The 27,878-nt window shown below is 35.3% G+C and overlaps 1 protein-coding gene across 1 annotated transcript in view; it reads right to left on the reverse strand.

The window, feature by feature from the left end:
- The window catches only part of LOC101891108 (uncharacterized), a 130,882-nt gene extending 105,961 nt beyond the window's left edge, over nt 1–24,921 (reverse strand). The window contains exons 1-6 of the mRNA XM_059130046.1: nt 24,628–24,921; nt 17,772–18,139; nt 13,907–14,079; nt 12,903–12,956; nt 12,576–12,722; nt 12,215–12,344 (exon numbers count right to left, since the gene is read on the reverse strand). Coding sequence (XP_058986029.1) covers nt 12,215–12,344; nt 12,576–12,722; nt 12,903–12,956; nt 13,907–14,079; nt 17,772–18,139; nt 24,628–24,691 — 936 coding nt within the window. The 5' untranslated portion in view covers nt 24,692–24,921. The remainder of the gene's footprint in view (nt 1–12,214; nt 12,345–12,575; nt 12,723–12,902; nt 12,957–13,906; nt 14,080–17,771; nt 18,140–24,627) is intronic.
- Nucleotides 24,922–27,878: the final 2,957 nt, after the last annotated feature.

A 27,878-nucleotide genomic window follows, 5' to 3' on the forward strand; every position in this document is an offset into this window, starting at 1 on the left:
AGTTAGAGTTTAGGAATGGACAGAAGCGCACAAATTTGGATGGTCATCGGACCATATTCAGCGCTTAAAAAATGCCATAACTTTTTTTTTTATAAAAAATACGACATTTTCCACTAAACCACGAATATTTTTTATCCTGGCGCAATCACAAATAAACGAAAATGTCACTTCTGACCGCTACATTGATGCTCATATCCAAAATCTCGCATATCTAGCAAAATATATACAATCTCATCTATCAAAGAAGGAAATGTTAGTTAGAACGCTGATAAGTCAAGAACCGCTGGACTGATTTTCTCAATTCTCATTATTTCGGGATGATCTCTTGCCAGAAAACGATAACATAAAAAATAAAAATAATAAAGTGAATATTTTTTGTTAAATTTTTTTATTATTTATTATAATTATTATTTTTATTATGTTTTTGTATTTAATTTAACTTACAATTTTGAATTGAAATTTTTTTAATTTTTTTTCTACACTTCCCAACACTATGTGTTGAAGGTATTATATACAGGTCGCAATTATCGTCCGATCGTGACGAAATTTTGCATGGGTTAGCGAAAGGGTCAGAATTAAAGCCTATTTTTATGGAGATTTAAATTCAGGTGTTCAAAGGACCAAAAAAAGGCATTTTCCTGATGTTTCAGCCGCTCTACAGGAGCGAAAGTTAGGGACAGGATAGAGGTCGAGCATATTGGATAACTATTGGATTATATTTAGCGGTAAAATGGACTTTTAGGATTTTTTTTTTTCGAATACATAACAAAACGGCGGAGTGCGTAAGTAAGGGTAACATTTGGGCAGGCTTCCAACATATTGTAGTGTTGTAGGGTATCACATGATCGGCCCCGCACGTCTATAGTCTTTGCTTACTTATTTGACTTACCAACAAAATCGGTAACTGTTAAACCCAAAATTTTAATACAAACAAATAAAAATTTGTTTTAATACAACGGCAAAGTTCTGCATGGCCGATCTTTTAATTTCATCCACTATTTTAAAGGAAATTGAAAATGTTCAGAAAAATTCTATAGAAAAATAACTCTCATATGAAAAGTCGTGGTTCTGCATAAGTTATTTATGTCATCGGCTGTAGTATCCATTTCGAACTTTAAATACGAAATTTTAAACAGTTTCTGTGAAAAGTAGGAGGTGTCGTTATCTGATAGCTATATAAAAACGTGGACCTACATAGACAATCTCCCGTAATAGGTTGTAGTACCCATTACTAGCTTCAAATACAAGAATTGAAGCAATTGCAGGGAATAATGCGCCAAAAATAATAAAAATACGGTAGCGTGATATGGGGGCCATACGATATCGTTGACCTATATCGACAATTCTCTTTCAGGGATAAAGTACTCAAAAGGATCTGCTTGTGTAAAATTTCACACAATTCCATTGAAAAATGTGCCTAAGATCATCAAAATACCGAATATCGGGGGTTACCGTTATATGAAGGCTATACGATATCGTGGACCCGTATAGCCCATCTTTGATCTTGACCTGCCTGTACACAAAAGACTAATATGTGCAAAATTTTAGCTTCCTATCGTAATTTGTGCCAACATTTTACGCTGATCAAGAATATATATTCAAACGGAATGACAAACTTATTATACCCTCCATACTATGCATGGAAAATGTAATAATAGAATTAAAGAGGTAGTCCCGGCTAACAACTTTGCCATGTCGTCTTTAATCACTTAAATCTTCTGGCTAATTTAAGAACTACTACAGGCTCTGTGTTACAGATTGACAGATTGTGTGTTAATTGTTTTTCCGCAAGCCCGTGTCTCACATTAATGACAGTCGGACAGTGGCAGAGCAAATGTTCCACTGTCTCAGTTTCTTTCTCATCTTGACAGATTCTATAGTAATCGATATCGTCGCCACTCCATCTAGAAATCATTGCTCCCATACTACAGTGACTTGTGACAGTGACTTGATAGTCCAGGTTTCGATATGGAGCTTATCGACTTTGTTCTCCTCTCGGAGAGTACAGGCCAGATTTTCTTAGGGACATTACATCCCCTTTCTTCTAGCAATTTTTGTTTGAATCTCTTAGAGTACTATTTGTGTATTGCATGAAGAAGTGGTACAGGGGTCTAACCGAGTTCTTAACTTCAATGACAGTTAATTCGGAACCCCGTCTTGCCAATTCATCTGCTGTCTTTCTTACCTGGTATATTGTGACGGCATGGAACCTAACAGAGATTGATAGGCAATTCAGTATTTTCCAAGGTTTTTCTATAATCCAAAACTTTCATAGATTTTATGGTAAATATTAAAGGAAGTAAAACCTTCCGTGCCTCTTGACTTGACTATATAGACACAAGACAGCTAACTTTACTGCTCATGTTTACCTATATGTCTATGGCTTTTCTGAACGCAATATTTTCCGCCTAGAATACACTATTTTCGTTTCTTTATTTGTAGTAAAATGTCACACAAGACACCAGCATCCGTCCCACAATGTATGCACAGCTATATGGCAGAAATGTGGATTGCTACGGGTCCAGACGTCTCTGCCAAGTGGATCAAGGTTAAATCTTTGTGATATATACTCACTTGTACTGACTTCTCCTCTTACATACTCCGCACGACCTAGGATCTCAGAGTGTCCAAAGGATTGATTGCGACATTGTTTTAGTTCTCTGAGTCGAAGAGAACACCTGATGCCTCTAGGCATCAGGTGTTCTCTAGATATGAAGGATTGATGTGTGCTACTGAATGCATCTGTGATCAGCAGCGATACAGATTTTTGAACTTTTTCAATGCCTCGTCTTTAGGATAAGGATTGCCACCAGTCTACTAAAGCTCCATAGGCTAGGATATAGGCTTGATTATATATGGTTTGAGCCCCCAACTTTTGCCTACACAGCTCTTGTAAGAGTAAAGTGCAATAAAGCCCCTCCTCTGGTGGTCGAACATAGTAACGGGTTTTTTGGCTTCTGAGGAAATGGTATCGTGACTCCATCTAGCTTTGGAGGTGTGAAAACAGGAAATTTGCGTTTTCTCGCAAAGAGAGTGACAACTGTTGTGGCCGGCTGGTGCGAACGAAGAGTTACCAAACTTTGGTACATCGCAATATTATTATCACACTTACATCGAGTTCGTAGGTGGGCAATATCCGTTCACTCCTTCTGGTACTTCCCTCACAAAAGTTAAAATTATCAAACAAAATATTTTACTTCATAGAAAAAGGAAGGATCATCCAATTTTTTGCAAACTATGCAAACCCTAATATTTACATCAGTGCTAAAATTGACAATATCAGCCTAATCCATAAAGTATCTTCCTCACAAAATTTTGAATAATTATAACGAAATGTGAAATAAGAGTCCGATTTTTGTACCACCAGAAGTCCTAGTATGACGAATGGATGAAACAGCTTCCCCACGACGGTTCAAAATTTCGAATCTATATCTATAAAAGACGAAAATGTTTGTATGTTTGTAATTTATGGACTCGAAACCATTTTGAATACATATAAAATCAAAAGGGTAAGCGAAGCGCATCGGGTTCAACTAGTAACCATATAAAACGTTAACTTAGCATGCCAAACTCAAACTCAAACTCGGTGCATTCAAATATTTAAATTAACACAAGATCTGATGGCACATCCCAACATTTTTATTAACACAAATCTGGTGTGATTATGGGATATATTAGTCCACTCCTTCTGGTACCTCGCCCTTAAAGGACTCACATTTTAAATCTGATCTGATCTGATCTGATATTCTTTCTTTAATAAGTTATTACTCGCAATTGCACTACTTATGACAGGAACAGCGTATGACTCTTGTGCATAGGCTACAGTGATTATTACCTTCATGATTACTGGGACCAGTATCTCTAATATTAAGTATGATTCTTACTTTTGTTCTAGAATGTATCGTTGCCATTTACTATGAGCTTCGTAATGGTGTAGCTAAGCTTTCAGGAATAATACTTTGTGATGAACTCATTTGTTTTTCCGTAAGGTCCCGGTGTTTTTTTTAGGATATGGTTTATATTTTTGTTACCGGCCTCAGTAGAAAGACTTGCGTATTCTGATGTTGCAGTAGGCTTATTTTTTGTACTTTCTTGTAGGAAATAAAAAAAAACGATTTTACGAGCCCATTCGAGATTTTTTATTCCCAGTATCTCTTTTATATTTCCTACATAATATTATGTAGGAGCCTTAGGGATCGTTTTGAAGTTCTTTACATATATCTTTCCTAGATTGCTGTTTTACAATTTGTCTGCGTAGATTTTTCCTTGTTAGCCTATACTCTTCAAGCACTTCCTCAGGTTTTACACGTTTATCAGCTGTAACCACAAATTCCCTTGAAGAAAGTTGTAAAGGTTTAGCAGGACATGTACCATTCTATAAAGTGGCGCCCAATATGAATTGAGACAATAGCAGCAATCTATAATGAAATGGACAAGAACTTTTTCGGCTGTCTATGTAGCCGACATTATCTGCAAGTATGTTAAGGCCTTGTTGAGACTTGATGTCTAGACGGACTCCATGCTCCATCTCACAACGTATTTTTTTTTTTCTTTGGCTTAAATTATCGATTTCTGGTTGAGACAAATATTCGGATATAGAAAGTTGTAAATAATCACTGACTTGTTTTGTAAGTTATGACAGGAAAATGTGTTTAAAATTGTGACCCTTTGTTGATGAGGTACCAGAAGGGATTCGCAGTTATATATCATCTTTACAAAAGATCTTGCGTTAGCGAAAATATTTCGCTTTCTTTGAGTGTTTTGTTTTTCAAAATCTTAAATTCCATGAAGGAGCGGTCCGATCTCCATAATTTTTATAATAAATCTAGTATTTATAAAAATATTGAGTTATGCCAAGTCTAGTCTTTACACTTTTCTTAGTTTTTGAGATATCAGCTTCGCATACTTTGATAGTGATAAGCTCTTGTTTAATTCCGTTAAAGCATTAATTATTATTTAATGCAAAACCAAATGATTTCGATTTGATCGTATTAATGGACAGGCTTTTCTAGGATATATATATTCAATGAATTGTTTTTCCTTCCATTTAATTTATCATAACAATCCGATAATGTTCTAAACCCCATCCTTTCTAAAATTTCCTCTAATCGTGCGGCATACGGAATTGCTTTTCATCTTTTTGGCGTACCAAGTCATTTAAATTTCTGCAAAAGACAAAAACCCTTTGAAATGAATGCCATTGTCAATTCAAAGTGCAATGCCTGCCACAGCCACCATTTTTATATATCCTCCACAAATTAATGTTCGACTGCAGCAGTATTTTTACAGCTCATATGGCATTTTAACACAATAAATATTTAATAGTTTGTTGCTTATAAACAAAAGGGACCCGGGATATTGTTACACATTGTTTCCAATAAATAAATTGTCCAGCCATAAAAGTAAATGAATATTTTTTTCGAATATCTCTTTCTCCTTCGTGAATGGCAATGGTACGCGGCTCGGCAAAATTTTAATGTTTGGCTGCATTCAATAAATAAAGTAATGCCGCCATGGCTGGAGCCTATTCTGCGAAATCATTTTGGCGGAAAAAAGTGGCAGTGAATCAATAAAAGGACCATTTAATTTTTACTGTTTAAATATTTTGGAGAAATTCTCCAAATTCACTATAAAATTTTATTTTCAATTGCACAAAGTTGCAAAAATCGTTATTAAATATATAATGTTGGCAAAATACTATTGCGTGGTTGTGTTGCCGTCCATGCCATCGGAATGACATTTCCACCATTGCAGTCATTCCATTCACATTAACATATTAACAATTTTGTGTTATTATGCACACGTGGGAAAAATTCATTATATCTTCAATGAATATTTTTACACACACACACACAGACACGCAACAAATTGCAGTTTTAATTAGAAACAGCTGAATACATATGTGTGTGTGGAGAAGGAAATCATTTGTATGCATGCATAAATGCGAGTGTAGGTGTGGATATATGTATGTGTTTGCATGCATTTGCAATTGCAATCAATAGTGTGGTATGTACATATATGTTTACGGAAATGAATGCTTTATATGTAGCAAAAGTATATATTAATGGAATACATAAAACCACAATTAAAGATTGAAAAGCGGCCTATGGAGCCCTACATTTTCTGGAGGTGATTCTATGATAGGTTAAGATATATAATGTTGTCTTTCTTCGAAAAAAAAAATCCAAAAATCAAGGTAAAAATTAAACATAAATCGTTCGTGTGCTCCGATTATTTTAAAATGAACGACGTGTTTCTCAATGTTTCATCCACTGTTTCACTAAAAATTGAGGTAATATCAGGATATAAAACCAGTAAGGAAAAGTCGGGCGGGCCGACTATATGATACCCTACACCACCATGCTCTACTAAGCTCCCGTAACAAAAGAATTTATTTAAAGTAGATCATAATAGGTGGTATGATTTTGGCTTTTAAACAGTTATAGTTTGGTTTCAGAGGGGAAAAATATATAGGATTTTCTGAATCGATTTTCACTAAATTTGAAGAGACATTTTAATCTTTCATACCAAATAACATTGCTATAGAGTGCATGATAACACTTTGAGGAGGATTATATTCAAAAGATATACATTGAAGCCGAAATCCAATGGAAACGTACGTCCAGAAATTCACTCGATTTTGGCTGATATTAGCCATTATTTGCACAATAAACCTGAAATCGAATTAAGGATATATATGGGAGCTATATCCAAATCTTAGTCGTTCTCGATAAAATTTGGCAAAGGTATTTCTGAGCTCTATAAGATATCTAGTACCAAATATCATTGTTATCGAATGCATATTACGAATATGAGAGACTTAAACACCAAATCGACTGAAACATAGATATGGGAGCTATAGCTAAATTCGATGTACTCTGAATTCGATGTACTTGCTTCTAGACTTAATTTGGTTGGATGTAGCAGGACTTTTGGACTGATATTGGCCCTTTGGTGCACAATTAACCCGAAATCGGTTAAGGATATGCATGGGAGCTATATCCAAATCTACATTAATCTTGAAAATATTTAATACACTTATTTCAGAGCTGCATTTGATATCTGGTTGGACGGTATCAACGCTTGTGAGAGACTTTAAACCCCAAATCGGATAAAACATATATATGGGAGCTATAGCTATATCTGAACCGATTTACAAATTTTAAGTCCTGGTTTATGTATGAATTCAGTCGTAAATGCCAAAATTCAGTCCATTTGGGCTGATATTAGCCATTTGGTGCACAATAAACCTGATATCGGATATATATGGGAGCTACATCCTAATCTGAACCGATCTCGATAAAATTTGACAGAGGAATTTTCGAGCAGTATCTGATATCCGGTACCAAATATCATTCTTCTGGAGTGCATATTAGGCATGTGAGGGACTTAAAACCCCAAATCGGATGAAACATATATATGGGAGCTACAGCTACATCTGAACCGATTTTCTTCAAATTCTAGACTGAATTTGGTCGGATGTACCAAAATACAGGTCATTTGGGCTGATATAAGCAATTTGGTGCACAATTAACCCAAAATCGGTTGAAGATCCCATATGGAGCTATATTCAATAGGGTTCGTCCTTGGGCCAAACAAATATTGTTTGCCAAATTTATTCTCAATCGGTTGATAAATGCGACTTGCATTTTGTTCACAAAAATACATGGACTAACGAACGGACGGACTAACATGCATAAATCGACTCAGAAAGTGATTCTATAAAGATCCTTAAAAGTAGCAATGGGTCTATCTTTCTTCCTTCTCCATGTTACAAACAAATGTACAAAGACATAACACCCTAAACACTATGTTGAAAAAAAAATAAAATAAAAATAAAATAAAAAATATTTTAACTGAAAGCTATTCCAATTTTCTATGACGTTTTCCAAAGTCGCCTCAAACCCACAAACAAAAGCGAAATATTTTTTTCAGCCATAAATTTTGACAAATAGCTGAAATTGTAAAATAATAGCATAATCAACCCAATTTCTAAAAGACTTTACACGAAAAGGACCAGTTTATAAAGAATTGAGGTGGAAGTCGTGATTCTTACTTTGTGGAGTAGCTATTGGGGAGTCTGCTAATGACTTTGGACAGTCGGGGGAAAAATTATCCCTTATAAAAATTAAAATAGAATATTGCAACCGAGTCTTCTTACAATTTTTGGAAAAGCTGTAAAACATGAGGAAGGCTTAGAAATGCAGCATTTCCACGACAAGACAAAGAAAATGTTCAGGCAGACAAGTTCTACTTGTCAAATAAAACCTGGAATTTGGATTCATGTGTATCCTGGATATATGGAAGTGATTGCCGAAATGTGAAAAGTACTCAATGGTACTACAGTTGGTATTGAGTGAAGTGATATAGAAAATTGAAAATTGTATGAAAAGTACTGAATGCTGCTATATTTGGTACTGAGCGAATCTATTTAGCTGGAATTCCGCAATTTGATATTGAATTATCTCTCTTGGTATTTGGTGTTGAGATGAGGAGGTAGTTTTAGGAATATGCACTATATTTGTACTAAATGGTACTAAATTTTTCAACGAAGGAAATTGCAGAGCTGAAATCCTGATATTTCATATTAAGTCACTATTTGTATCTGAGGTTGAGATATAGGATTTATTTTGAAAATGCGTACTAAATTTTTTCGAATAGTACGAAATTTCGTACTGGGTGAAAGGTTTGGAGTCCTCAATTTTGATATTGAGGTCACTTTTAGTATCTGAGATTGAGATATTGGGAAGGTTAGAAAGCTGAAATCCTAAAGCCTGAAGGAGATATCAGTGTTGGTTTCTGTGGTGGTGGTTTTGGAAATGTGAACTAAAATGATACGAAAAATACTGAGTGTTATTAAATTTGGTATTGAGTGAATCTCGAAATTTTATATTAAGGGCTCTCTTGATATCTAGTGTTGAGATATAGGGGTAGTTTTGGAACTGTTGACTATAACTGTTCGATATGTACTAAATGGTACTAATTTTGGATCACCGTTGGTGTCTAGGATGAAGAGGTGAGGATTGTTTTAGGTATGTGTACTGAATTTGTTACTGGTATAGAGCTGAAATTTGCTATTGAGGTCACTGTTGGTTTCTTGGGTTTACATATGAAGACTTTGAAATTGTTTTGGACAAAAAAAAATTCTTCAATGATTTCGCTAATATCCTCCTCCGTAAATTTTAAAATGAAAGATTTTTTGATGTAAAAAATATCCCTTCCAAAAGAGAAAAAGTGTAATGATATAGAAAATCTTGAAGTCTGAAATTTAGGTACGATGTGCATATGAAGTTACGAATAAAAGAAAACCAATATATATTTTAAGTACTAAACAAGTTAAAAATCAGTAAGTTCGGTCTGGCCAAACTTTGAAAACCTTCCACCATTTGGAACAAATTTGAAATTTTTCAAAAAATAAAATCCTTAAAATTTTAAAAATACCGAATATAGCCGTTATATTGGGGTCTATAGGACGTGAACCTACATAGGCATTGTTTGTCATAAGCCATTACCATATTCAAATTTGAAATGAACGGTGAATAAAGTAGCTAAAATCATCAAAATATCGTATATAGGGAGGTACCGTTATATCGGAGCTGTGCGAAGACCTGGACCAACATAGACAATTTTCTGTCACAGGCTGTAGCATCCATTTCGAACTTCAAATACGACATCTCAAACAATTTCGGTGGGTTTTGTACCTAAACTCGTCAAAATACCGAATATAGGGAGGTCCTGATATATGGGGCCTATACGACGACCTGAGCCTGCATAGACAATTTTCTGTCACAGACTGTAGTTTCCACTACGAACTCTAAATACGAAATTTGAAACAACTCAGGTGAATGATTATCAAAATACCGAACATTGGGATATACAATTATATGGAGGCCATAAGCATAAGCAATTTTTTGTCATAGGCTATAGTTCCCATTACGAATTCAAGGTACACAATTTCAAACAACTTCTGTGAATAACGTCCCCAAAATCGTCAAATATCTAACATCGGGGGGTTCCGTTGTATGTGGGCTATACGATATCTTGAACCTATATAGATATTTCTCTTTCAGGGAGTAAAGTGCTTGGAAAGAACTTCTAGCATCGATATTTAGACAATTCCATTGCAAAATGGTGCTAAAATCATCAAAATACCGTTGTATTTGGGACAAACGATATCGGGGACCTAAATGGACTATCATCTTCCAAGGAATGAAAACTAAGAAGGAAATCCTTATGTACATTTTCTGACAATTTTAATGAAAAAATTGGCTACAATCACCAAAACACCGAATATTGGGGTGCCGTTGCATAGGGGTTGTACGATATCGTAGACTTATATAGACAATTCACTTTCAGAGAGTGAAGTAATCAAAAAAACTCCTTGTGTGGATTTTCAGACAATTTTATTGGAAAATGTTTTTAAAATCATCAAAATACCGAATATCGGAAGGTACCGTTATATGGCAGCTATACGAAGACGCGGACCTACACAGATAATTTTCTGTCGTAGGTTGCAGTATCCATTTCGAACTTCAAATATCACATTTGAAACAATTCCGGTTAATAATGTTGCTAAAATCATAAAAATACCGAATATCAGGAGGTACCGTTATATGGGGGTTATATGAAAACGTGCCCATTTACCAACTTAACCTGCCTACTGAAAAAATAAACATGTGTGCAAAATTTTAGCCTTCTATCTCAATTCATTCGAAAGATAGCGTGATTGCAACAGACAGACAGACAGACAGGCGGACATCGCTAAATCGTCTTAGAATTTTATGATGATCAAAAATATATATACTTTGTTGGGTCTGACTTGAGTATTTCGAGGAGTTACAAACGGAATGACAAAGTTATTATACCCTTCATAGTGGAGGAGGGTATAAAAGACCTAACATGAACTATTGGAACGAATCAAAACTTTTCGCTGACGAAGTAGCGGGAATTTGCTAGTATGAAATGAACAAACACACACCATGACGCTAATTCTTCCCTTTTTTTCAAAATAGAATTAAAAAAAAATTCTTCAAAATAGTAGTCGAAGACTCCACAAATAATATGTATTCATTACACCGCATCAGAAAGAAAATAGACTCAAAATAGCTCGTCGTGCTGTTAGTTGATTTTGGTCCATTAAATATAATCCAATGGTCATCCAAAATGTTAGAATTCGTCCCTGTCCTTAATGCTCCTCTCAGGCTTGTCGAATGGCTTCAATTGTGTGATCAGGAATTTTATAAAATAAATAAAAAAATAACAAAATGTCACCAAATACTACAAAATCTATATTTACACCATTATTGGCATATTTATATGCGATTATTTTAGATTTTTTTCTTTTATGCCAAGAGGGCATTCTGAATTGACCAAATTTGTCAAAATCGGTCCCGCCATTCTTGAGATATAAGCATTCTTGCTAACATCCCCTTCCTTTGTATACACACATTATACATATTTCGCTATATATATGCAATATATTTAATATCGGCGTGTACGTAACGGTCGGAAAAATTGGAAGACTTCTGCCCAGTCCTCAGCTCTAGCCCCATGATAACTTCCACGTCGATTGGTCCATAATTGCGACCTGTAGAGCAACTTGAAATCAAGATATTTTTCAGTATTTGGTCCATTTCAACCCCTAAATATTATGCGATCATCTTCAAAAGAAATAGGGTTCTATTCTGACCTTAATCCCACCTCCATTTTCAATTTCGTGAGGATCGGGCCATAATTGCGACCTGTAGGATGATTACAAATTAACATGGACAGACGGACGGACGGACATACATAGCTAGATCGACTCAGCTCGGCGAGATAGGAAGATCCATATATACTTTCCTATGTGGGAAACCAATATTTCGTGGTGTTACATAATTTTTGGCCCAATCAAACTTATAATACCCCCAACAATAGTGTTGTAGGGTATATAGGTATATACGAAATAAATAAAGATACCCTAATATCAGTATATGATATGCGTTTGATTATAAGCTATCCCATCGGAGTCTTTATGCATTCGAACATATATTCATGCATATATTCAGGGATTTGGTAATGGACAATTTAAAAAAATATCAATTAGGTCTCTAAAGACTTGTCAATGGTATTCAGTATCCGAGTAGATTTAGAAGTTATATGGGAATACTCACGTATTTATCATTTATTTATGCACTAAATAAAAATTTGAGTTGTTAAAAAATATTATACTCACAATTAGTTCTCTATCCGCAATAATAGTGCCAAATGTTATTGACATCACTGGACCCATCAAAGGAGAGACCAACATGGCTGCTGTAATATTGGGTGCATTATTCTCCACCAAACCCAAGGCGGCCAAGGAACTGTAAAGAGAAGAAGAAATTCGAAACCAAGAATTATGAAACAAAAAGTTTCAATTTCATTTTCTAATAACAGCCTTTTTCCGATTCACATTTTTGTACAATTGCCTAAATAATTTTCTTTTTTGACTAACACAAAAAGGGTTGTTGACCCTCCCAAAGGGATGGAAATCTAATACCAATTGATTGGCTTGTAGCTACTTTGTGTCAAAGGTCACCAACGATAAAACTTACTCAGCCGTTACAATTAGCAACAGATAATCAAAGGACAATGAACCGCCAGCACGTACCCCGTCCACGACCTGTTTTACGGTTAATTTCGATTTAATTGATTCCACAAAATTGTTCCACTTCGACAGTTCTTCACCATCCATTGGATCGCTAGACGATGACGCAAAAGGACGACACAAATCAAAGATAAGAAATTAAAATGTTGAGCCGTGAAATCAATTTGCTATGCAGCAAAGTGATTGGAATTTTTCAATTGACTCTTCCGAAAAGTGGCCGAACGGCTTCATGGAAAATATTTTAAGGACATTACATCAAAGCAAAATAACTTACCTGACATCCTCCATTACGGTAAGGGCATCATAGCTAACGCTGCAGGGTAGGACACTGTGCAAGAGAGAGAGAGAGAGAGAGAGTTGAAAATTTAAATATTGAGATCTATATTTGGAAGGCAATAAAACTTGGGAGAATATAAAAATTCCTAATATAATTTTGTTGAGTCGTCAAGCCTTTAAGAATTCCTGGAAAATTTATTGGGTATCCACCAATATTTTCCTGGCTTGCAAGGAAAACGTTTATGTGGCCATTTGAACTTTTTTTTATTTTGCAATGCAACAATCCAACGACGACCTTATCAACTTTATGCGCCAGCAAAAACCAGAACATCATAAAAACTGTCAACAACAGGAGAATGGTGAGAACACATTTCACATCTTTGCCAACTGATAAGGATGGCCACTTAAAAGCCCATATCAAAGTGAACTTTTATGGCCGACACCGCCGCCGCTGCCGCCAACAACACATAATAACTCGTGATGTTGGCTTAGGTGTTCTAAGGCAACAACACTGCTGTGGGTGTCATAAAATGTTGGAGCTGCAACAGAAACCTCCTCAACAACAGCAGCAGCAACACAAGTTGAAGCAGTATTGAAATAAATGTCTAGCCGTGTTGTCTTTTGCACTTTGGGACAATAGACAAACTTGGCTGTCTTATGAAGTGCAATACAGTACCCTGCTTAACGCCTAAAGGCAATAGCTTGCACTTTGTTCGGCTGGGTCTATATGTGTGTGTGTGTGTGTGAAAAACTTTGTAGTCAACTCCAAAGACACAATGTTCTTTTTCTTCTCTCCTCCACCACTTCTTGTTGTTATTGTTTATGTCATTTTTATAGTCATTTTCGCTTTCGTTATCCAAGTTTGTTTTGGAGTGTCCCAACACCGCCGCCACTTTATGATAGTCTTTTATGACAACAAAAAACTACACAGTCTCCACAAGTCCTTTAAGCAGTTAACCCGACACAAGAGAGTCAGTGTAAAAAAACAGTAGCTCAACTTACCTGACACTAGAATTCAATTTAGTGCCAATACCCAGTTCCGTTAGACAATGTAAAGTGGTTTCACATGGCTCTCCCGATTGCAGAGGGAACACAACATGATGGAAATATCCTTTTTTACTCGTCGTCCAGGTAACATGTTCGATTTCCAACTTGACCAGTAGCTCTTCAAGAACCTAGAATTTCAAGGAAATTATTATTAGAAAACAAACAAAAAATATGGGAGAAGAATGAGAGAGTAGGAAAACGTAACTCGTTCCCTTAAGAGGGATGGAGGAGGAGAGAGTAAAGGATATTATATTTCCAATTAGAAATTGAGTGACACTGGGATATCCATTACTGGAATTGTCACCTTTTGACTAGGTGACGACAGAGGTCACACAAGGATGTCACGTTTCGCCGTTTTTTGTTACGTCAGAGATTTTATCATGATAGAATTATAAAGGTAACCTCATTTCCAATAAGCACGTCCATCTCTGCATTTTTCTGTATTTTACCTTGTCAAATTTAACTGCGTAGAAAACAGGTACCCTCTCTGGATCATGTTATATACAACGGATTTACGAATATACATTTTGAAAATTACAATTGTGAAAGATTTAACAAGTAAAAAGGAAGCGGAGGGCAACATTGAATACCGTCCACTGTTTGGAACAAATTTGAAAATTTAAAAAAAAACAGAAAAAATTCTGTTAAAATCTTAAAAATGCCGTATATAGCCTTTATATTGGGGTCAATAAGAATACGTGGACCTGCATAGGCAACTTTTATCATAAGCCATTACAATATTTAAATGCGAAATAAGATTATTTTTACGAAACTTGATAGAAAAAACTCCGTTGAATAATGTAGCTAAAATCATCAAAATACCGAATATAGGTAGAGGTACCGCTATATCGGGACTATACGAAGACCTGGACCTGCATATACAATTTTCTGTCACAGGCTGGTGTACCTATTAGGAACTTCAAATATGGAATTTCAAACAATTTCGGTGAATATTGTACCTAAAATCGTCAAAACGCCGAATATAGGGTGGTACTGATACATGGACCCTATATGAACCCCTTGACCCGCATAGACAATCTTCTGTCAGAGACTGCAGTTCTCACTTCGAATTCTAAATACGAAATTTGAAACAACTCCGATGAAATGGCCTTAAATTGTCAACATATTGAATATCGGAGGGTACTGTAGTATGTGGGCTATACGATATCGTGGACCTCTAGAGACAATTCTAAAATCATGAGGTACCGTTACATAGGTATAGGGCTGAGAGAAAACTTTTCCATTGTAAAATGTAGCAAAAATCATACAAATACCGAACATAGTGAGGTACCGCATGTGGAGGATATACGATATGGTGGACCGATATAGTCCATCTTCGGTCCCGACCTGCCTGCAGATGAAAGACTGATCTGTGCAAAGTGTTAGCTTATTATCTTTATCCGTGATTACAAAATACAGACGGATAGACAGGGCTAACTAGTCTTAGAATTTTACGCTGATCAAGAATACATACAGGGTGAGATAAAAAAAAACTGCAACAAAGTCAAACGCCATGATTTTTACATTTTTTTTAAATTTTTTCGAATAAAAGCAAAAAATTTCGGAAATAGCATCAAATTTTAGAATAAGTTTAGATTTGTTCGAATAGGTCACCTTTGGCACGAATTATGGCCTTCAAACGGCGAAGCGCTTGCTTGAGATGATCGACACTTTGGTATTTTTAGTGCCAACCTTGCTTTCCAAAATACTCCAGACACAATAGTCCAATAGATTGGTATCCGGAGATTTTGGTGGCCATTGTGCACTGGAAATGAAGCGAGGAACCTCATTTTGTAACCATTCTTGGATGGTACGTGCCTAATGCGATAGTGCTGAATTCTGTTGGAATGCCCAAGGTATGCGGCCAAAATGTTTGCGTGCCCAAGGCTTTAATACACCCTCCAGAATATTTTCGCGATAATATTCGGCATTTATTCTGATGCCACGGTCGATTAATACGAGCGGTGAGGAACCGTCGGCTGTTAATGTGCCTCATCGAAATAACGGTTGTAGGTTGTTTTGGACCAAATCCGTTTCAAGACATTTGGAGTCGATCTAGCAATGTCCGTCCGTATGGCTGGATGGTGCTCACGTTAACTTTCGAAAGCAGTATCCGATTTGATGCAAATTTGGTACATCGGAATATTATTGTCAAAATTAAATCGAGTTCGGAGATGGGCTAATGTCAACATTTTAAAAGAAAATAATTTACTACAGAGAAAGAGAAAGGATAATCCGATTTTGCCCCAATTTTGCAAATCCTAATATTTGCATCAGCGTTAGGTCAGGTGGGAAAATTGACAATTTCGATATCTCATCTCAATAATTTTATTAGCATTATTATCTGTTTTAATACATAGGTCCACTCTTTCCATTACCTCCTCCTCCACATAAAGGGAAGGGAGTAGTCGATATAGTCCAAACCTGGCACGTCGCAATACTTATATCAGACTTAGGTCATATGCGAAAAGAAAATATTGGCCCACTTCTTCGGTACCATCCCGTTAAAGGGTAAACATTTTTTATGAGACATAAGCTGAGGGTATGAATCGGTCGACAAAACAGACTGATACATTTTACCTGTGTTTTATACCCTCCACCATAGTATGAATGCTATATTAAGTTTGCCATTCCGTTTGTAATACCTCGAAATATATATTTTAGACCCCACAAAGTATATATATATATTCTTGATCAGCATAAAAGTCTGTCTGTCCGTCTGTTGAAATCAATCTAGCTTCCGAAAGAAATGAAGTAGGTTGATAAAATTTTACTTAAATATGTATTATGTCTGCAGGACTTTTGATATTGAAAATGGGCAATGTAGGTCTACGCCTTCGTATAGCCCCCATATAACGGTACCTCCCGATATTCGGTATTTTGATAATTTTAGCGACATCATTTACCGGAACTATTTCAAATTTAGTATTTGAAGTTCGTAATGAATTCTACAGCCTATGGCAGAAAATTATCTGCGCAGGTCCACGTTTTGGTATAGACACGGTACCTCCCTATATTCGATGTTTTGATGGTTTAAGATACATTATTCACAGATTTTTTCGCATTTGAATTTTATAATGGCTTATAACATAAGTTGCCTGCATAGGCATGTCGTCGTATAGACCCTAATATAAAGGCTACATTCGGTAGTTCTAAGATTTTAACAGAAATTTATTTATGTATTTATTATTATTATTATTATTATTATTATTATTATTATTATTATTATTATTATTATTATTATTATTATTATTATTATTATGTTTATTATTATTATTATTATTATTATTATTATTATTATTATTATTATTATTATTATTATTATTATTATTATTATTATTATTATTATTATTATTATTATTATATTATTATTATTATTATTATTATTATATTATTATTATTATTATTATTATTATTATTATTATATATATATATATATATATATATATATATATATATATATATATATATATATATATATATATATATATATATATATATATATATATATATTTTTTTTTTTTTTTTGAAAATTGCGAATTTCTTTTACACTTTTACTTTTACAGTTTTTTACTTGTTTTAATTATTTCCATTATGTTTTAAAACTTCATTTTGAATTTAATCAATTTTCTCCGCACTATAATATTCTCATTTTGTCACATAATCGTAAACATATTTTTTCACCATTTTTCCTTAGAACGATTATGTGGCCCACATATGAGAATATTTGCTCAAACGGAAGCGAATTGTGAGTGGGATATTTACACGTAACTACTTACTACCACTTGATGAGCGTAAACATATAGCCCAATCGACTTACCTTCTCCAGGGGTATTATGGCATTACCCTTTAAGTCGGTCATAACAGCGGTAACATTACCACCGCCTCCGACGCCACCACCACCACCTCGGCCATCTGCAATGGAACGATTATTATTTCCACCTGGCCTTGTGGCCATACCAACGCCACGGCCTCGTCCACCTGCCGCTGCTGATGGCAGGCCAGCTGCACGTCGGTATTTGGGTGCATTCTTGTCACGTAGCTCAACTTCAAGTCTTAATATTGCGTTGTTATTTTCCGGAAGATTGATGTTAAGGTTATTATTGACCCCACCGCCTGGGCCGAAAGCTCCCTTGGTGGCTATCGTGTGCAGCGGTATGTTTGGGGCGGACAAATCTTGATTGTTACCTGTGAATTGAAGCAAAAGGGACATCATCATAATATACATATATAAATAGGACATGTAAGGTATATGTGTGTGAATATATGCATGTGTGTGTTGTTGTGTGGATAGCTGTCATTAGGCCACTGTTTAGGGCCATAAACATTTTGTACGCCTCATATGCTGAGACGTGTTAGCTTGTTTATGATGATGTGTGATGGATGGATGGATGTGGATGTGGATGCCCCAACTATAGTTTCACTCTTTCCCTCTTCTCTCTTTGTACCGCCCACACTCCCATGCTCTCCATATCCCTGTTAATGTAACTCAAAGAAGTGTAAATAATACGATTACAATTAAAATGCCATGATTTGTGCTGTGTCAGATTTGTGGATATTGGTTACTCCAAAGCCAATGGGATGTGTAAGCCCGAAAATGTTGATGTCACCGCTGAAACGCTTTGTAATTGTGTAGGGAGTGTGTGTGTGTAGGCTGTATTTGAATATAATCAAGAAATCAATTTAATTGAAATATTGTTTCAATTGAATGTAGGTAGGGAGGTGAAGAATATGGTGCAGATTGATGTTCAAAGTCATCTCAAATATGTTATTCATTTTCCCGGAAGAGCAGAAAGAAACGGCTATAATTAGAAGCCTTCTTTGAAAGAGGCCAATGGGAGAATTGTGTTGGGATTTTCGAGAAATGGATTTCAGCAATGTGTAAATATTATGAGGATAGACATACGATTGGAAGTAGTTTGAAGAGGAATGATATTTTGGATTTTAAGATAATATATCAATAAATATTCAAATCATTTTATATGAATTGGCCGATTCCTTCCGCGCCATATAGCTGATGAACCCAACCACAATAGCAAAATTGTTAAATTGACTTAAGGACTATAATTTTTTTGCGTTACGGAAGGACGATATCAGCCCATTCCTTCTTATAATCCCCCTCAAACCGAAAATTCTCAGAATGAAGCAAAATATTATAATTCTCATATAACGCAAAGGGAACTAGTTAGCACATCATAATATTTATAAGAAGCATATGTTAAGGAATAAAATGAACAATATGGACAACTCCTTCCCCCACATAAGACCTTCACCTAAAGTATATTGATCCCGAAATCTATTGTGGCCGACGACCTTTAAAAACTTCGTATTTGTGGAGCAGCAACGACTGCTGCCCACTCCTAGCGCTTGACAATTACCAAATGTCTGCAGATGTTTCAGAAGGATTATTATCTTTCCAAAAAACATCGTCTAATTTGGAACTCACCACTGCAGTACTGCAGACAATTTTTAAAATACAGATTGGAATAAATGTTATTTCTTAAAATAAAATTCATAGAGAATCGGTTCAAATTAAAATATAGCTCCCATATATAACTTCAACCGATTTCGGGTTAATTGTGCACCAAATGGCCAGTATCTGTTCAAATAACCTTCAGATATAGCTTTAGCTCTCATATATGTGTTTCATCCGATTTGGGGTTTTAAATCGGCTATGACTTGAATAAATCTCCCATATATATCCTTAATCCGTTTGCGGGTTTATTGTGCAATTATTGTGTAATATCAGCCAAAACGGAGAGAAGTTCGTTTTCATTTGGTGGATCTCGGCTCCAATAAATATTCTTATACCCTCCACCATAGTACGGAGGGTTCCATTCCATTTGCAAAACCTCGAATTATAATTTTAGACCCCACAAGGTATATATATTCTTGATCAGCATAAAATTTTATGTCGATTTATCAATGTCCGTCCGTCCGTCTGTCCCTCTACCCGTCTGTCCGTCTGTGGAAATCACTCTAGCTTCCGAACGAATTGAAGTAGATTTATATGTTGAAAATGGGCCATGTAGGTCTACGTTTTGGTATAGCCCCCATATAACGGTACCTCCCGATATTCGGTATTTTGATGATTTTAGCTACAATATTCACCTGAATTGCTTCAAATGTGGTATTTGAAGTTCGAAATTGATACTACAGCCTAAGACAGAAAATCGTCTGTGCAGGTTCACGTCTTCATATAGCCCCCATATAAAGGTACCTCCCGATATTCGGTATTTTGATGATTTTAGCTACATTATTCACTGATTTATATACCCTACACCACAAGGTGGTCAGGGTATTATGTCTTTGTGCATTTGTTTGTAACATGGAGAGGGAAGCGAGATAGACTTATAGTTCCTTTTGATGATCTGCATAGAATCACATTCTGAGTCGATTTATGCATGTCCGTCCGTCTGTCTGTCCATGTATTTTTGTAAACAAAGCACAGTTCGCATTTATTGTCCGATTGAGATGAAAATTTGCACAAATCATTTGTTTGGCCCAAGGACGAACCCTATTAAAATTAGAGATAATCGATAAAAATTTACACCAAACGTGTAATATCAGCCCGAATAGTATGGAATTTTGCACATACAACCATATTAGGCCTGAAAATAAGTATGCCAAATTTGATGGAAATAGGTTCAGATCTAGATATAGCTCCCATATATATTGTTCATACGTAGCCGTAATATGCACTCTGTAACAACAATATTTGGTTAAATATATTAAATGCAGCTCAGAAAAATACCTTTGCTTAATTTTATCGAGATCGGTTCAGATTTGGTTATAGCTCCCATATATATATTTATCTGATTTCAAACTAATTTTGCACCAAATGAGCAATACAAGTCCGAATTTAAAAGATACAAATGCTCCGGCATATTTAGTCCTTTGAATTTTAAATTATAATTATAATCATAGCGTGTATGATTGAATTCTCCCATAAAAATTTTTAATTGTTATGCGGAGCTCTACTAAATTAGCAAAGTGGTGTAGGGTATCATAAAATCGGCCCCGCCCGACTTTAGGACTTTCTTTACTATTTTTTTTTTTTTTTTTTGAAAATTGCCAAATTTGTACTAAATGGTGGAGGGTATTCAAAGTTCGACACGGCCGAAATTACAGCTTTTTTACTTGTTTTTTCTTTAGTATCGCATTTGAATATTGCAGGTCCATGTTATCGTATAGACCCTAATATAACATCTACATTCGGAATTTTTAAGATTTTAACGGACATTTATTTTTTTATTTTTTTGAAAATTGCCAAACTCGTTCCAAATGTTGGAGGGTATTTAAAGTTCGGCCCGGACATTTTTTTTTTTTTTTTTTGAATGTAAGAGGATTTTATAAACCAAAAAACAAAAATTGTTAGCAAATCGGCCGATGTCGGCAGATTGTTATTATTTGCTAACATTTGTCTTTTTTTTGGGGGCTGGGGGTATGGTGGCAGGCAATCGAGGTCGAAATTATAATAAATTGTAATATTAAAATACTTTGCCATGGAGAATTCATAAATATAAGATTTTGTTTGTAGAAGTGAACGAAGGCGGATTCACATGGTTTTTTTTAAATAAAACAAGTAAAAAAGCTGTAGGTTCGGCCGGGCCGAATTTTGAATAAACTCCGTTAAAAACTGTTAAAATATCAACAAATAATTTGGTACAAATTTTACAATTTTCAAAAAAAAAATAAAACCCGATAAAAATTCTGTTAAAGTCTTGAAAATACCTAATGTAGCCGTATATTAGAGTCTATACGACGACGTGGACCTGCATAGTCAACTTTTGTTACAAGCTATTACAATATTCAAATGCGAAACTTGAAAAAAAATCTGTTTATAATGTGGCTAAAATCATCAAAATACGGAATATAGGGAGGTACCATGGTGGTTTTAAAACGTGGATCTACACAGACAATTTTCTGTCATAGGCTGTAATATCCATTACGAACTTCTAATGCGAAATTTGAAACAATTCCGGTAAATAATGTCGCTAAAATCATCAAAATACCGAATATCGGGAGGTACCGTTATATAGGGGCTATACGGAGACGTGGACCTACATGGCCCATCTTCAATACCAAAATTCCTGAAGACATAATATACATTTGAGTAAAATTTTATTTATCTACTTCATTTCGTTCGGAAGCTAGAATGATTTCAACAGACGGACGGACACACGGATAGACGGACAGACAGACGGAAATCGCTAGATCGTCTTAGAATTTTACGCTGATCCAGATTATAGATACTTCGTAGAGTCTATTATGAATATTTCGAGGAGTTACAAACGGAATGACATAGTTAATATACCCTCCATAGAATGGTGGAGGGTATACAAATTAAAAGTTAAGTTCAGCGGGGACGAACTTTTGATCATTTCTTACATTATGGAAAGCCACCAGTTTCGAACGAAATATATGGTTTCTGAGGAGTAAAAGTCGTAAATTAAAGAAAAATATTCCTAATAGATTGGAACGTACGCAGGAAGGGTCTTGGAGCCCACTTTCACTTTTTGAAATATTTTTGTAGCAATGAAAAATAAATTTTTTGCTTGTTGGTCACCGTGTCATTCATGTCAGAATACGTCGCTGTTGATAGAGTCGTTATTTCGAAAAAATTGATACAAATTTGAATACAAAATTTTAGAAAGATCTGTCTAAAATCTAAGTACAAATATAAATATCGAATATCAAAAAGTACAATTATTTGAGGAATATATTAAAAGGTGAATTCAAATACTAATTCAAGAGAATTCCACCGAAAACTGTATCATTGTATTGCTACAGGGGGCGGAATCTATTACGAACCCTAAATACCAAATTTCAAACACGGGCCGAAATAAGATGACCTTTATGCATGCTTACACCATTAGAAATTTCGGATGTGTATGAGCTGAATAATCCATTAAATAAAATAATAAACAACCTTCTGCAATACCAGTGGAGTATTTCATAAGAACACATAATCTTCATTACGAATTAATCAGTAGCAACGACATACTATGAAGATAATGAGGTTCCGGAAATTAAGTACCAAAAACTTTGACTGAGAAATATGACTGGCGGACTATGATTTTACATATTTTGGAAATTAAAATTCACCTTCTTCAAAATATTAATCCTCTGTGGGAAGGTTCCAGTGGAGTCGACGATGGCGCATCCATATGCACATCGGTTTAATTTTCCTAGAAATATTAAAAAGTTCAAGATTTGGCGAACGTGGGGAAATTTTTCCAATTTTAAAAAAGTTAATTGAATAATCCCTTTGCTGTATGCTTCCAAAGCGGGAGTCGTCAATAATAACAATGTGTAACACCTTTCATGTTTGAAACTTTACATTGCACAGTAACCAACTTCAGACTCCGGTCATATCTAAGCCACTAGTCCAACAGCTGTTAAAATTATTCCAGTGACAGCTCATTGTATTGCTAGCAAGCGTTAGCGTAGCCCGACGTCAAGGAAGTGGACGGAAGAAAACAGCAACATCAGTAGAAATGGTTCGAAAAGTAAAGAAGCGCGTCGCAGTGACCAGAAAATTACATATCGCAATATTCCATTCGGCAAATATTGAAAAATAAGCTCGGGGTAAAGCCATTGAAATGCCAAAAAGTCCAAGAATTTAGAATTTAGAAAAAAGAGCTTAAAAGTTGCTTCGCTTGACCGAAAGTGGTGAACTGCCGAATTTGGTTTTCTCCGATGAGAAAACATTCGTTGTCCAGCAGTTTGTAAGCAAAGGAAATGATCGTGTTTTCCTGCCAAAGAGGTCAGCTGAAAATGTGCACCATTGGTTGGCCACCAGAACTCAAGCGCCGGCCATGGTGATGGTGTGGGCAGTAACAGCCATAACAGCCGATGGTCCCTCTCCGCTCGTATTAATCGACCTTGGCCTCAAAATAAATGCCGAATATTATCTCGAAAATATTCTGGAGGGTGCAGACCTTGGACATTCCAACAGGACTCAGCACCGTCGCACTCAATGGTTACGAAATGAGGTTCTCCTTTCATTTTTAGCGCACAATGGCCACCAAAATCTCCGGATACCAATCCATTGGACTATTATGTCTTGAGTATTTTGGAAAGCAAGGTTGGCACTAAAAATATCAAAGTGTCGATCACCTCAAGCAAGCGCTTCGCCGGGAATGGGCCAAAATACCGCAGAGCAACATTCGGGGGGCGTGTGACTGTTTCATTGGTCATTTGAAGGCCATAATTCGTGTGATAGTTGACCAATTCGAACATATCTGAACTTATTCTAAAATTTTATGCTATTTCCGACATTTTTTGTTTCATTTAATAATATTTAAAAATAATAAATAAAAATGGTTCGGCTGGGCCGAACATACAGCTTTTTTACTTGTTTAATCTCACTATATATACATTCCTAGCGTTACATATATCCTAATATCTTAAGAAGGTCTACCCTGTATATGAAGTTCTAAAGCCTGTCTCTATTGCTTCAAATGAAAAAAAAATCTATTCACACAGCCTAAAAGTATAAATCATATAATAAGCATTTCTTCATCAAATTAAAATACATACGAACTGTATTTAATTTTCCTAAATTTTAGTATTTAATTTCTTTGAAATGAACATAGAAATATTTAATGGGCCCCATAAGTTGTTGTTGTTGATGATGTTGTTGTCAAAACCATCTCCTCTCAAATACTTACCATAATAAAGCTCACGTTCAAAATTAGCTGTTGGCACAACAATTAAAAATACCACACCCGGCATTGTCACATTAAATTACACAGCACAGCCTTCGGAGTCTGCGTTGCCTCCTGCCCTTAGGTGTTGCAATGTTTTGGTTATTTTCACACTTCGATGCTGCTGTTCCACTCGTTCGCACTCTCGTTTCGGCCTTTATTTTCGCCGAGTTGCTTCTAGGATTATTCTGGCTATTTATAACGCCTTTTGGGTATGTGATATGTTGATGGTCGTAGTCGTGGTGGAGGTGGTGGTGCTATGCTGCAAAGAGAGATGGAAAAGAAGAGGGAATAAATATGGGCATATTCTTCATATGGCATTGACGTTGGCAAAAATTATTCTTTGTGTATTTTGTATTTATGTCGGCCAATCAAATTCTGTTTTGTGAGTGGGGGGCCAGGCAATTAAGCTTGTCATCAGTTTGGATTTTTGTCTGCTTTGCCTTGATGTTGACATTGATGTTGGTGACATGATATGGTACGCAGAAATTATTGCATTTAATTTGTTTTGTTTATCGCTTGGCTGAAGATAAAAAATTATAGCATATTTTTAGGTGGTTGTTAATTGATAATTAAACGGAATTTCTCTGACAAAGTACCCGGTATTCTTTTTAATGTTGCAGTCTTTATGCCATGTCATTGGTAGTAAAAATATTATAGACCAGTCATAAATAAAGGCCATTTGAATTGAATTTATTTGGAAATGACTGACCGTTAACCATTTATGGTTGAGCAATACATTTCATTCGGCCATGGGTGAAATGAAAAATTAATGACCCGATATATGTTTGTATCTTAGATATGTGAAAATGGGTCATTATTTTCGCAGCAAATTACGGATATAAAATAAGTTGCAGTGGAACGGAAGATTTATGAAGAAACATTAAAAAAACATTGCATACCTAATAGGCGCTTGACACAAAGTTAATGATTCAATATATCCATGTCTCTTAGATATATGGAAATGGGCCATAATTTTGGAGGCATATTTCACATTCAAAACAAAGAATAATAAAATATGAATTTAAAGCCTGGCATACCTAATAGGCGCCAAACTCATGTAAGGATCATAGAATGAGAGTTTTTTGGGATCTATAACTTGCTTTTTTAATAAATATTTCTAAGCAAATAATCACCAAAATAAAGATCCAAAATTTGCATATGTAACCTCTGTAAAATATAATTAAATCCTTTCAAAAAGATTAAATTGTAAACCGAAATGTTTTTATAATTAATTTCAATTAATGTCAAAAATTTACAACATTTAATTTTGTTAAGTTTTTTTATTGTCTGTTTCAGACACCACAATCAAGCAACTAACCATAAGATTCAAGTGGCTGTGAAAGTAACTCTTGAATATCAGGTTATATGGGTGTGGTAAAACACAAAAATTTCATTTCTCGACTTTTTAACATATCTCGGTAAAAGTTTATGTGTCAAAACCACATGAGGAGTTTTAAAATGCCAGCATGTTGTGAAATGCACAGGGAGCAACAAGCAGTTAAAATAAAAAGTGAACAAAAATTTTGTAATTTTGCATAATTTTTTTAAGAAAATTCAATAATTTTATAATGTGCTTTTTATACATACCCCTAAAAGTATGCAACAATTTTTAAAAAAAGAAATATAAAGCGAAATGATTTTACATGTCATTATTAAAGGCTAGTTAAAAGGTATCTTAGAGTCATATATGCCTGGCTAGTTTTTTCATACTTATCTGTAACATTTTAGAGCATACTTTTAGGTGTCACACAATTTCCAATCTGGAAGGGAATGATTTAGGGTAAATTTAAAATGCACCGAGAGTATATTAAATTTGTTTTCCCATTTGTAACACCTTGACATATACATTGTATACCCTACAAAATGTACAAATTCTTGATCAGCATAGAATTCTATGTCGATTTGGCTATGTTCGTCCGTCCCTTGGTATTTCTGTCTGTCTGTGGAAATCCTTTAGCTTCTGAAAGAGATGAAGAAGTTGATACAATTTTATTCAAATATAGTTAGGGTCGTAGGTATTTTGGTATTTAAAATGGACAATACAAGCCACGCAAAACAGCAAAGACAGAATTTTAAAAACAATTTACTTTAAACTGGCAGTTTGTGTTTCCTTTGTGAACGAAACATGTAGGAAAATGTCTGTATAGGTCAAATTTGGGTACCACTTCCTATGACAGAAAATTACCTATGAAGGACCACGTCTGATATATCCTCCATATAAGGCACCTTCCGATATACGGATTTATTTTATTTTCGTCAATTTTTTTGATTCTGGAGTCCACAATTCTACACTTTTCCGTACTACGCTATGGGAATGGTCACTTGGCTTTTTCAGCTTATTGATACCCTCAGCCACATGGCTAGAGAGGGTGTATATCATTTGATATGATCAAAATGTGCCTCATGGAATTAAAGGTTTTAGACCCTAGGTCTCTTTGGACCAAATCCGAGCTGGCGCGCACGATAACTATCGAAGGGAGTATCCGATTTGGTCTAAACATGGCACTACAGAATATTATTATGAAACATAGAGTTCGGGGGTGGGCAATATCGGCCTACTCCTTCTGGTATGTCCCCCACAAAAGTTCGAAATAAAATCTTTTACAAAGACGGTAGAGATCGGATCACTCCTCCTGCTACCTCCCCCACAAATGGTCAAAGTGTTGAATAACCAAAACGATCATAAAATTCGAAATATGTATCCAGTTCTCTTAATATTTCACACATCCCATTATTTCTACCAATACAAGATTCGATGTGAAGATGGGATATATCGCTCCTTTCCTTTTGGTACCTCCCCCACAAAAGGGTTAAAATTTTAAATATCCATGAAGCTCATAAAACGCAAAATTAACATCCGATTCCATTCAGGCTTAGTAGATCACAATAGAGGGCGTCATTTCTAGGCCACTCGTCCAACAGCTGTTGAAATTATTCCAGTGACAGCTCATTAAATTGTTTACAAGCGTACAAAACCATTTTGGTAAGAATTTTCCAGAAAAAAAGTTATTCGTGAGGAAATTCAAGGGTGATAGTGTGATTTCTTTATATTTTTGCTGGAAAACCACAAGTGGCTATCGTTAGAGCACTAAAGCATTTAAATGTGAATAAATCTTTTGCTTTTCATACCATCAACCGACCGAGGAAGTAAACGGAAGAAAACAGTAACATCAGCAGAAATGGTTCGAAAATTAACGAAGGTTTTTGATAGA

Source organism: Musca domestica, unplaced genomic scaffold (assembly GCF_030504385.1).
Source record: "Musca domestica strain aabys unplaced genomic scaffold, Musca_domestica.polishedcontigs.V.1.1 7, whole genome shotgun sequence".
Taxonomy (NCBI): domain Eukaryota; kingdom Metazoa; phylum Arthropoda; class Insecta; order Diptera; family Muscidae; genus Musca; species Musca domestica.